This window comes from Prionailurus bengalensis, chromosome A1 (assembly GCF_016509475.1).
Source record: "Prionailurus bengalensis isolate Pbe53 chromosome A1, Fcat_Pben_1.1_paternal_pri, whole genome shotgun sequence".
Classification (NCBI taxonomy): Eukaryota; Metazoa; Chordata; class Mammalia; order Carnivora; family Felidae; genus Prionailurus; species Prionailurus bengalensis.
Genome location: NC_057343.1, coordinates 44,916,748 through 44,929,140, shown reverse-complemented (window position 1 = coordinate 44,929,140; position 12,393 = coordinate 44,916,748). Strand labels below are relative to the sequence as shown.

Below are 12,393 nucleotides of genomic sequence, written 5' to 3'. Positions count from 1 at the left end.
AAGTCAAAGTATCCAATTCTTTAACACTCTTTAGAATCAAGAAAGATGCTCACGTGTTGTTAAAATATGGTTGTTGTTTTTTTAAGTTTATTTATTTATTCACTTATTTTGAGACAAGGGCTAGTGGCAGAGACAGAGAGAGAGAGAGAGAGAGAGAGAGAGAGAGAGAATCCCAAGCAGCACCACACTGTCAGCCCAGAGCCTGATGCAGAGCTGGAACACACGAATTGTGAGATAATGACCTGAGCTGAAATCAAGAGTCGGACACTTAACTGACTGAGCCACCCAGGTGCCCCAATTCTGGTTGTTTATATTGTTCTCAGGGAGTCTCCAGACAAGGGACTTTCAGCCCCTGGAAGTCATTTTTTTTTTAAGTTTTTATTTTAGTTCAAGTTAGCTAACATAGTGTTATATTAGTTTCAGGTGTACAATATAGTGATTCAACACTTCCGTATATCACCTTGTGCGCACCATCCCCATCACCTATTTAACCCATGCCTCACTCACCTCCCCCCTCTGGTAACCACTAGTTCTCTAATTAGGAATCTGTGGAAGCCATGTTCTTTACTGAGGAGTCAAAGAAGGCTGTTTCTGGTGAAAAGTGAATCACCTGTCAATGAAGTCGCCTTTCTTAGCCTCATCCTTACTAGAAAGAAACAAAGCTTAGTGACTATTTTGGTTGTAACTGTTTTTGGTATCTCTTGTGAGGATAAATCAGGGTTAAAATTATAAGTCAAATTCTTCAAAATTTAGTCTAATAATAACTTTATTTTGCCTTCTAGTAGTCAGAGGAATTGGGCCAAGTCACTATACGTTTTCTGTAGGTCTTTCTATGAATGTGGATTGAATAATAAATTAGTGTGTTATGATGAACTTCCCACCATAATTATAATTCTTGAGCACTCAGTATTCTTTTTGATCAATCTCCCTGTGAATGAACAGTAAGCGATAATAGATACATCTGTTTTCTAAATTAAGTCTCCTTTTGCAGATCCACAGGGAATAAGTCTGTGTGTGTTGTGCATATGTTTCATACAAACTAGATCTTAACCCTCAAATGTGTGGCTCTTCTCTGGCAAAGAAGGACTCCTCAGGGCTACCTTAAGTTACTTCTGTGATAGAGAGTTAGAGAATGTTAAGTAAGAGATTTAAAGATAAGTAGAAGTCACTACACTTTCACCTAATGTGGTATTAATGTAATACTTTAAATGAGCAAACACCAGTAGATCAGAGAGATCCTTCATTAATATATCTTTGTAAAGTGGGTACTCATTTATGAAAAAGGCAAAAATATATTTTGCAAGAGTTTATAGTTTAGGTGGAGATCAATAAGACCTCGTGTTCTTTTGCGATACTTATGAAAAAGCATTTCAATGACTGGTATTTTGTTATATAGTCAATAATAGAACTAGAACCCAATTGTCACAATATTAATTTTTCCTATCATTCACTGGTACCCACATTTTCAGCAAAGGCTAGAAAAATTCTAATAAATATTTTACAAAAATTATTAATTAGGACATAGGGCATTTTAATAACAAAATAGCAAGATTTTGGCTGATTTTTGACAAATGTTAATTGTGAAAATAAGTATTTAATTTGAAAATGTTAGCACATGAATTTATGTTAAATGAATATTTTTAAGAATGTGAAAAAACTGTATTTGCAATAATGCTTTAATATACGTGTTCTTTTGCAATAAAGGTATTTTAATAAATGAGTTCTTTGCTGTAAAAAAGGTGGCTAAGTAATAATAATAGAAACAATTACAATTTTGGCTTATCTTTTTAAGTCTCTTTCCTATGACATCATTAATAACATCAAAAGCTGGTATTAAAAAGAAATTAGTATTTCATTTATAGGACTAAGACATATTTATGATAAATATTTAATAGGAAGTTACAAATCAAAAATTCAACTCCCCCTATTTCCTAAATTTATTATGTATTTTACTATACTCACACACACGCACACACAGTAGTCCTTGAAAATGTTGCATCAATTTGGGGCGCCTGGGTGGCGCAGTTGGTTAAGCGTCCGACTTCAGCCAGATCACGATCTCGTGGTCCGTGAGTTCGAGCCCCGCGTCAGGCTCTGGGCTGATGGCTCAGAGCCTGGATCCTGTTTCCGATTCTGTGTCTCCCTCTCTCTCTGCCCCTCCCCCCTCTGCCCCTCCCCCGTTCATGCTTTGTCTCCTTCTGTCCCAAAAATAAATAAACGTTGAAAAAAAAAAAAAAAAAGAAAATGTTGCATCAATTTAAGGTCAACCAGCTGATTTTGATGTCAATATCAAAATTACTCACTTTCCAAATCTGCTGTGAATATAATAAGGTTATCTTAGAAAACCTTAAGTAAAATTTCTGATGCTTACATGTTGTTCATATTGCTTTCCCATTAATTACCTGCTAGTATTATTAACATGTTACTATTTTTATGTTTCTAATTTACTTCTTGATCTCTAAAGGCTTTTTATACATCAAGGAAATTCACCCTTCACTACATTTATAAAAAGTTTTTGTTTTTAATGTTCTCAGTCTTTTGTTTTTTATGTATTTTTGATGTAACTGTATTTTATATTTAGATGATTGGTGATCATATATATTCATATTTATTTTATAACTTCTGGGTCTTATGGCCTTCCCTCATGGACCTTCACTCTTAAGTCTACCTAGAAGTAAAAATTAATCACCTACTTTTTTATCTTCCAAGATATTTAAGGTTTTAATAATGTGTAACCCAGGGCAATTTACTTAAAATCTCCTGTCTCTGTTTTTTTGTTTCTTTTTTTTTTAATGTTTATTTTTAAGAGAGAGAAAGAGAGAGACAGAGCGTGAGCAGGGGAGGGACAGAGAGAGAGGTTGACACAGAATCTGAAGTAGGCTCCAGGCTCTGAGCCATCACCACAGAGCCTGATGTGGGGCTCAGTCACACAGCACAAGATCCAAGAGCGTGAGATCATGATCTGACCTGAAGTAGGTCGCTTACCTGAGCCACCCAGGCGCCCCTCCTTGTCTATGTTAATGTCTGTGAAGCCTTGAGAAGAGAACCACGTCGTGGGTTCTCTTGAACCCACACAGCTGTGCTTTAGTCATTAGTTCATCTCAAGTGCATTCCAGTATGAAGAGTAAGACAGGACTCCAAGTTTACTTATTTATTTTTCTCCAAAGAGTAACTAGTTATCTTAAAACTAATTTTTAGTTTGTTTATGTATGTATTTATTTACTTTTAATAGAATTTATTGTCAATTAGCTCACATATAGTGTATACAGTGCACTCTTATCTTCAGGAGTAGATTCCTGTGATTTATCACTTACATACAACACCCAGTGCTCATCCCAACAAGTGCCCTCCTCAATGCCCATTACCCATTTTCCCTACAGCCCCCCGCCCCCTACCGCCATCATGTTTTCCATTGGTTTAGACAGATACTTTTATTAAATTATAAATATCAAGTGTATTAAGGTTATGTCTGGCTTTCATTTCAGAGTTATGAATACAGTTATTTCCTTTGTCATAAAGCATTTTTAAAAATTTCTATACTTATATAATGCTTTTTAAAACCTGGTAACCATTTTTCCCTTACTACTCCTTTGTTTTAGAAATTATCCAGCTTTTAAAAATGTATTTTTGATATTTCCATTTGAATTTCTAGAGAAATACAAGTATAATTTCATAAATACTTTGTAAAAATATCATCATATTAATTGTGATTATACAAGATAATAATTCACATTTCTGAAAACAAGCCATCTTGTTCAAAATTAGTGTGATTCTTTCCATTCATTTTAATTGACATATTTCCATAAAGTTTTAATTTTTCTTTATCTAGAACTAGCCCCTATCTTGCTGGTTTTTAGATAACTCACTTTTAGTGGTGCTAAAAGTTAAATTTAATTTTTCTAAAGAAATTACACTGATGTTTGCATTTTGCTTATATGATTAAACAACTTCCAGAAATCTTTTAAATTTTTCTAAGATTTTAATGGTAGTAACATTTAACTATTAAGGTGCATTTATTACATAAAATACAAATAACTAAAATTATGCTCCATACTTTTGTTTCTCCAAGCTATGAGTTAAGAACTTGGCATATTTTGGCATTCCTGAATTTAGTGAAATTAATTTAAACTAAGTATAATGTTAGATTTTTTTAAAGTAAAATTTTAGTTAGTTAACATCCAGTGCAATACTGGTTTTGGTAATAGAATTCAGTGATTCATCACTTACATACAACACCCAGTGCTCATCACAACAAGTGCCCTCCTAAATACCCTCCATGTTTTTGAAATTTATATATCTACCTCAAAATTCAGCATTAAGCTTAATGATATATTTACATTTATATCTCTATGCATAGCTATGTATCAGTCTATTACCCCTTGCAAATGGTTATATTTATAGAAGGGAGAAATGTGGAATTTTGTTGGATGTTTATTCAGCACATATGAAATTATTATGTGTGAAATGTTTATAATGCCATCCTTATAAAACATAACAAATTACCTAAAATGTAGTGACTTGCCTGTCTTTGAAAAATATTTTCCCTGCAGTGATATCTTTTATATTAGTGTAAGAATATTATCCCAAACTATATTTTCAATAAGTATATAGACACATGAAAGTCAATGAGAAGCTTATCCTATGAAAAATTCAAGAAATAAGTCATTCTTTATAATGCTATTTTATTTAAAGCCTAAAGTTTTATATTTTAAGTATCATAAAAATATCTTTGCTTTTAAACTTTTCCAGTATGTTTCTATTTACTGCTTCCTTCAAGAGAATACATTCTAACATAATTTAACCTTTTCCTAATGATTTGATGTGCATGATTGTTCTATTTCAGTGAAAACACCATTTTTATTCTGGTTACTTCCTCACTGTCAGCTATTGCTGTTGTCAAAGGATCCAGATCACTCTCACTTGTTGGTTTGTAAAGTCTTGTGAGTAGGGTAATTGAGCTTATTAATAGTGCACTAAAATTATAGTAGAAAGGCTTTGTGAGAAGACCAGAGGCCCTTTCTTTTGAGTTGTATAAAAGAGCTTTAACTTCTTTATAGCTTTTTGTGACATTTTGTCAGTTCGGAAAACTATGATCATTTTATTCTGTGCTATGTTCAAGAGAAGTAAGGTTGCTAAATGATTGAGTTACAGATATTGGAATAAGTCCTGCTATCAGTAATGCCAAAATGGAATGCGTATATATTAATTGCTATTGTTACAACTTAATCATATGTGACTGTATAATAAACAACTCTAAAGAGACCCATAACCACACTTTGATAATATCTTGAACACTTATTCTAGGTTTGATATTTTGAGACAAGAGCCTGCTGTGTTTTTTTGTCATGAAGAAAATACTTTTGTATTTGCATTGTATAGATTACCTTCTAGTTATGTTGTTCAACTTGAAAAAAAAATACCTGATAAATTTTTAAAATGCAAATTAAAACAAAGTACACATTATTGCTGTGTACCAAATTACCACAAACAGTGGTTTAAAACAACTGTCATCTTTTAGCTCACAGTTTTGTAAGTCAGAAGTTTAGGGTGGCATGGCTACATTCTCTGCTCTGGATGTCAAAAGCTGAAATCAAAGTGTTGGCTAGGGTTGTGCTCTCATCCAGAGCTGGAGGTCATCTCCCTGAAAGATTGCTTCCTCGCTGGCTGTCAGGTAAGGAACACTCCCAGCTCCCAGAGGCCACCCATATCCCTTCTCATGTGGCCCCTTCCATTTTCATACCTGACCTGAGCAAGTCGAGTCCTGCTCATGCTTCATATCTTTCTACAACTAGCCAGAGAAATCTCTCCATGTTCACGGGTTTATGAGATCAGGGCCAGCCAAGTTATCTCCCCATATTAAGGTGAACTGTGACACACAGCATAACAATCCAATGAAATGATTTCTTATCACAATCCAGGAAATAGGTCATTAAATCTCAAGAAGGAGCATTTATAAAATTCTGCCTGCCACATGCATTAAGTGCAATTAACTTGTTCTATAACCAGGATAAGGTAGTAAATATGTGTTTATCAGAGTGGGCTCTAGAGCCAGCTTAATATTGCTGTTCAACTAGTTATTATCTGAGAGACACTGAGCAAGTTACTAAAGCTTTCTCTGATTCAGCTTCTTTTTCTATAAATTTGGCCTAATAATAATACCCATGTCATAATATTTTAATAAAAATCAAAAGTACTAATACATGTAGATCTCTTAGAGCATAAGAAGTACTCAATAAATACTTATACTAATTTGATTAGTATATTGGGACTAATGTCATATGGTCTCAAAAATGCCTGACGTTTTATTTCACATTATTCAATATACCAAGAATGAGATGTATCTTTGAATTATATAACTCCATTAAGTTAGGAAGTTTTACAAATTTCTTTAGATTCTATTGAGTTACACTACACATTTTATAAAATAATATTGTTATTATACAAAGTTATAGCTCACAGAATAATAGTAAAATTCCCTACAAGAAATAATGCAAACTTCAAACTGCTTTACCATAGTAATCTAGAGTTTAAAATACAAAACAATAGGGATCTAACCAGCCCTAATATTGGTCCTCCATAGCCAGATGTTCTCATTATACCTGTTTTAATGAACCTAAACGTTAATTAGTTGCTTATGTTTATGGTTTGGAGTCTCAGAGTAGGTGCTTTCCAGTTTATGAAAGTTGTCAGGACTCTATTGTGCCTGCAGTCACACATTCTAAAGTCATGCAGGCATTTGAGACAATTAGTGACAGTTTCGTGCCCTTAAAGTAACTATATGTTAAAATAAGTTTTCCTTTTTAACATTTCAAAGTTATGACTTGTGACCACAATAGTTACTTATATTCTATTTTTAATTTACATAATGACAAATAGTACCTTTACGTCACATTTAACACGGTAACATTTCTCAGTGAGAATGGCTTTGTCTTTCCTTTGACTCAGGCGACCACTAAGGAAATACATATACTCTGATGAACAAAGAAAACCAGCCAAACCCATAAACAAATTTGTAAATTAAAATAAATAGTAATAATAGAATTGTGATGTTTATCCAGATAGCTAATGAGGTATACTGGTGAGAGAATTTATTTTTCTTTTTTTTTGTAATGTTTATTTATTTATTTTGAAAGAGAGAGCACAAGCGGGGAAAGGGCAGAGAGAGAGAGAATCCCAAGTAGGTTCAGTGTTGTCAGTGAAGAGCCCAGCATGGGACTAATTCCCACAAACCCCGTGATCATGACCAGAGCCAAAACCAAGAGTCAGACAGACGCTCAACCGACTGAGCCACCCAGGCACTCCTGATGAGAGAATTTCTTAAAGAACATTATTATTAATAGCTTTCCTTAGAAAAAGAGGAAGCATATGCTTAACTTTGTGATCCTTAAAAACTAAATAAAATATTTATATTACATTCTGACCGAATGAGAAAATAATCAATTAGATTGGCTACTATAAGTAAGTTCTACAAATCAAGAAATATTTCTCTTTTTTGTTCTACTAAACTTTCTATAACTATGCAAAGTCAAACAGCGGAGTGAAAATAGGTGTTGTCTTCTGGGGCAGGTAGAATATGGTTCCCCAAAGATATCTATATCTGAATCCCCAGAATCCATGAATATGGTAGCTTACATAGAAAACTGTGGGAAAGTTTTAAGGTGGTGAAGAGAATTAAGTTTGCTAATTAGCTGGCCATAAGCAGTCTATTCTACATTAAATAGGAATGTTCTGCATTAATTCAGATTATAAAGGGGTGGGCCTAAAGGAATCACAAAAATCAATGTCAGAGAAATGCAGTGTTTCTGGCTTTGAAAATGGAACAAGGGGTCATAAGGAATATGGATGGCCTGTGAAAGATGGGAAAGGCAAGACATTTACTTCTTCAAAGCCCCTGAAAGAAATGAAGCTCTGTCAACACCTTGATTTTAGCACAATAAGACCTATTTTGAACTTCTGACCTCCAGAGCTGTAAGGTGATAAATGTGTAGGTTTTTTTACGCCACTAAGTTTGACGTGATTTTTCATAGCAGCCATGGGAAATTAATACAGCTTCTAATTTGAAAAATGAAGACAGGATGTACTCAATTTCTGATGTAGCAATTTTAGGATAAAATACAGAGGTCACCTTTGAAAACTCAGTTCAAGGAAAAACACTGTAAAAGCAAAAAATCCTGCCATGTGTTGAGATTTAAGATACATCTAGCTTGTTTGGATGAGACTTTGAAACTGAAATCAATCTTCACTTTTCCCTTTGAATAACAACACCTTTGGTTGCTCAGAAGCCATTAATTTCACGCATTCCCAATTATTTTCTCTTAGAAGGATGACTAGACCTTAATTTCTCTGCAAAGGTTTTGACCAAGGTTTTGGACAGTATGGAAAGTACAGTTGTACAAATACTTCCTTGTCTAGCCGTATCTGCAAAATATGAGTCTCATGAAATTGGGTTCATTGGGATCAGGTTACACTATTACACCAATATTTGTCAAGAGTTAGTCATAAGAGAGAGGTACTTCCATTTAACTTAATTTTAGTGAAGCATTCGTGAATGCCAATGCCATCAAGCTTTGAGAATTCAGATGACCTTGAAATTATCCAGTGGTTTAGTTCACCTTGGAATTTTGTTTTGTACATGGATGAATAAATCATCAAATATAAAATATAATAAATATACTTAAGCATATCTTATGTTACTAATCAGTATAAGTGACTTTTCTGAACATTACAATGTATGTTTATTCTAAAAATAATAGTACTAATCTTATAATGCCTCATAGTTATATGGAAATTAGCTCATATTTTTATTAACTTAAAAAACATTAAATGCATCTAACCTAGTATCTATATTATTATTGCTTTGTTACCTTTGGATAACATTTGAGCATTTACTCAATTTTACTCATTTTATTTCAATTAGCAAAATTTCCCCTACCAAGTTGTTCATATTTGTTTAGTTCCTTGCTGGTTACTTTCTAAATAGCAAGTGAATACCCTGAGGAATACTTTCCCTAGTTTGCAAGCTTTTATTATGTTACAAGTAAAATAGATCTTTAGTGAGTATGTGAAAAGTACACAAGAATGTTGACTCCCTTTGTAGGTATATTTAATCATTGAAGATAAAGCACTGGTGAATGTGAATCTGAACACTAAGATCAAACACTGAAAAGCAAGAGTAGTGTTTAGCTATGTTTTATCATATAAACATTTGTGAACTTGTTCAAGGCAGACATTTTTAACGTTTATTTTATTTTTTGGGGGACAGAGAGAGACAGAGCATGAACGGGGGAGGGGCAGAGAGAGAGGGAGACACAGAATCGGAAACAGGCTCCAGGCTCTGAGCCATCAGCCCAGAGCCTGACGCGGGGCTCGAACTCCCGGACCGTGAGATCGTGACCTGGCTGAAGTCGGACACTTAACCGACTGCGCCACCCAGGCGCCCCATGGCAGACATTTTTAATGTGAAATGTGTGACCAAATCTATAAAAACATATCTCATCAGCAATTTAACTTATTTATGCTTTCAATTTCTATATGGCAAGTTAGATTTATTCCATTTCTCAGATTTATGTATAAAAAGCTTTTAGGAAAGATAAGCTATTTTATTTAGAGATTGTAACATGATTGATAAGGATAGAAAATCAGTTTAGTCTCTACATTCTATTAAGCTATTCCCCAGATACATTTTTTAAAAGAAGATCTTAAAAGGCATAGCTGACATTTGTTTACATAACCTCAAATTGACTTTTAAAATGTTCTGTTATTTTAAGGCATAAAACAAATTTAAAGAGAAACATGGTAAATAATTTATTAAATTCAATTCACTTTCAGAAACTGTATAGAGATTATACAGAAATTATACTAGGATTATGTTACTTTTTTATGGCAAACAGTGACATAAAAAAGTTGTAAAATCTGACAGAACTGTGCCATGACCAACAATAATTCTATTGAACTGATAGTTTAGCATGAGACCATTATAACATTCAAACAAGTTATAAATTTGTGTCTACTTTGATAATTAGTTTCTGCCAAGGAGAAGAAATAATGTAGTTAAAATACTACTCCCTTTGGTTTTCTGCCACATTGTCTTTAAGAAAAGTAAGTGTGACAAGAGTATTTTCACATCTGAATTTGTACACTGTCTTGGGCAGGTTGTGTGTTAGATTAGTAGTAAATGGTGACTGTTTGATTTTATGTTTTATCAGGAGCTACAACCATAGAGAAATATGACCTCAGAACAAATTTGTGGATCCAGGCAGGAATGATGAATGGCAGGAGACTGCAGTTTGGTGTGGCTGTTATTGATGACAAACTCTTTGTAATTGGAGGTCGAGATGGCTTAAAGACATTGAACACTGTTGAATGTTACAATCCCAAAACCAAGACTTGGACTGTCTTACCACCAATGTCAACACATAGACATGGTCTAGGTAAGATCTCTTACTTTATTGATATTATTTTTAGAAACATTTATTGATAGTTAAAATGCATGTTAAAATAATATTACTGTCATTAATTATCATTAACTTTAGATAAATTATGAGCTTATTTGGAGCATTTTTTCTAAGTTCTTGACATTTTCTTGTGTTGACTAATGTGCATTAAACTGTTGAGAAGGATGTCAAAGATACCAAAATGAGTAGACCTCAAGCAATCCTCAAAGTTTTCACAATCTGACATTCATACAACATGTAAAGTTCAATATGAAAAAAAAATAGAACTATCATGGAGAGGCCAGAGTAATGTTGCCCAGAGGAAAAAAATAGTTAATGTGCATTGAGGAAAACTTAATTAAGGTGGCTCACTCCACTCCCATAACTAGCCTACCCATACCTTTGCATGTAATTAATTCCACCTTGAAAAATCTGTGGGGAAAGAGCAATACAGTTTAGAGAAAGAATAACGTATCAATTGGCACCAGGGATCATTAACACAGGATTCAACTGATTTCTCCTGTGGAAGAAACTGGAGATGCAGAGAACTATATTGGGATTCAGATGATCTGGGTGTGAGTCTTGAATCTACCGTATTGACATGATTTGAAGACAGCACTTAAACCATAAGACTTCAATTTGAAGACTTGCCACCAATTCAAAGTTATTAAGTAGAAAAAATATAAGTATAATGTTATGAAATCACTGTGTGAATTGTAAAGTCCTATACAAATATTTGAAAAGAGGAATGAAATAAAGGTGAACAGTTCCTGAATTTGTACTTGTACCATGGGTATTACAAAGAGAAGTACAAATGACTTTTTTTGAATACCTGAAATATGGCAAGTAGTCAATTAAGTGTCTTTCATGTATTTAGAATATACATATTAGAGAGCTATCCAGGTTTAATTGCAAATTCATTGATTTAGACATTCATAGGCAAGCAAAATTATAGAACATTTCTAAAATACATAATAATACTAGTTCAATTTTGATATCTCTAGCACTGCACTTCCCATTCTTGTTTACTCTACCATCAATTTAAGCAAACATTAAATAAATAAATAAATAAATAAATAAAATAGGTCTGGACTATTTGATCTTTTAGCTTACCTCCCTTTTTTCACATTAGGTACTAGTAAATTAAGGAATAGTAATAAATATATGAAAACCTTTTCAAGTTCTAAAATTTTTTGCTTTAATAACTATATAATTTATTTAAATCACATGGAACCAAATTATAATATGAAAATATTAACAGCAAATTATTCTTCCCAGGTAACATTCATGAGTATTAAAGGTTTCTTACATGATTGTTTTCCAAATATAATGGAGGATTTTTGCTTTTATATCCATGTAAAAGCTATATGTGTTGTTTTAATTATCTAGCTATCTAATTACCTATGTTTCTGTTTGAGTGAAATGTAGAGAATAAGCACTCTGGTTTAGAATGTTTAGAATTTAATGTCTCCTTCTTCCTTTTTGTTTTCGACAATTCAGTAATTTTCTATTAAGGTGTACTAAGGTTCAATTGTGTAGGTTATTTGCATGCTAAGAGAACATACTTGAAAAAATTTCACTGAGAATACATCTTATGCTATATAATTTCAAGTGTTTAAAGTGTACAAGGTGATGGTGTGCCTCCAAATTCTGTCACACAGCGTCCTCTCCTCTAGGCATCAGGACTGGACAAAACAGTAACCTGGGGTATGGTCTTTCAGTTTTTCTTATTTGCTAAAGGGTTCATTGTAAAGGTTCATGTGGAAGTAAGGCTGCACAGCAAATGACATGAGCTAATAAGTATTTCAGGTATCTGAAATGTAATGCAGCATTTCTCACAAGTTTTGGGGACCCAATACTAACTGTAGTAGTACACTATTTTCATTCCTCGCCCTCCCTTGCTTTGTGTTTTTCATTCTGTTTCACTTCTATTATCAAGTGGCTCACCTCTCCTCCATAT

At 33.4% G+C, this 12,393-nt stretch overlaps 1 protein-coding gene across 1 annotated transcript in view; it reads left to right on the top strand.

Annotated features, from left to right (window-relative positions):
• KLHL1 (kelch like family member 1) overlaps window positions 1–12,393 on the top strand; it is a 367,352-nt gene that overhangs the window by 267,085 nt on the left and 87,874 nt on the right. Inside the window, exon 7 of the mRNA XM_043580333.1 lies at window positions 10,206–10,430. Within this exon, the coding sequence (XP_043436268.1) occupies window positions 10,206–10,430 (225 nt within the window). The remainder of the gene's footprint in view (window positions 1–10,205; window positions 10,431–12,393) is intronic.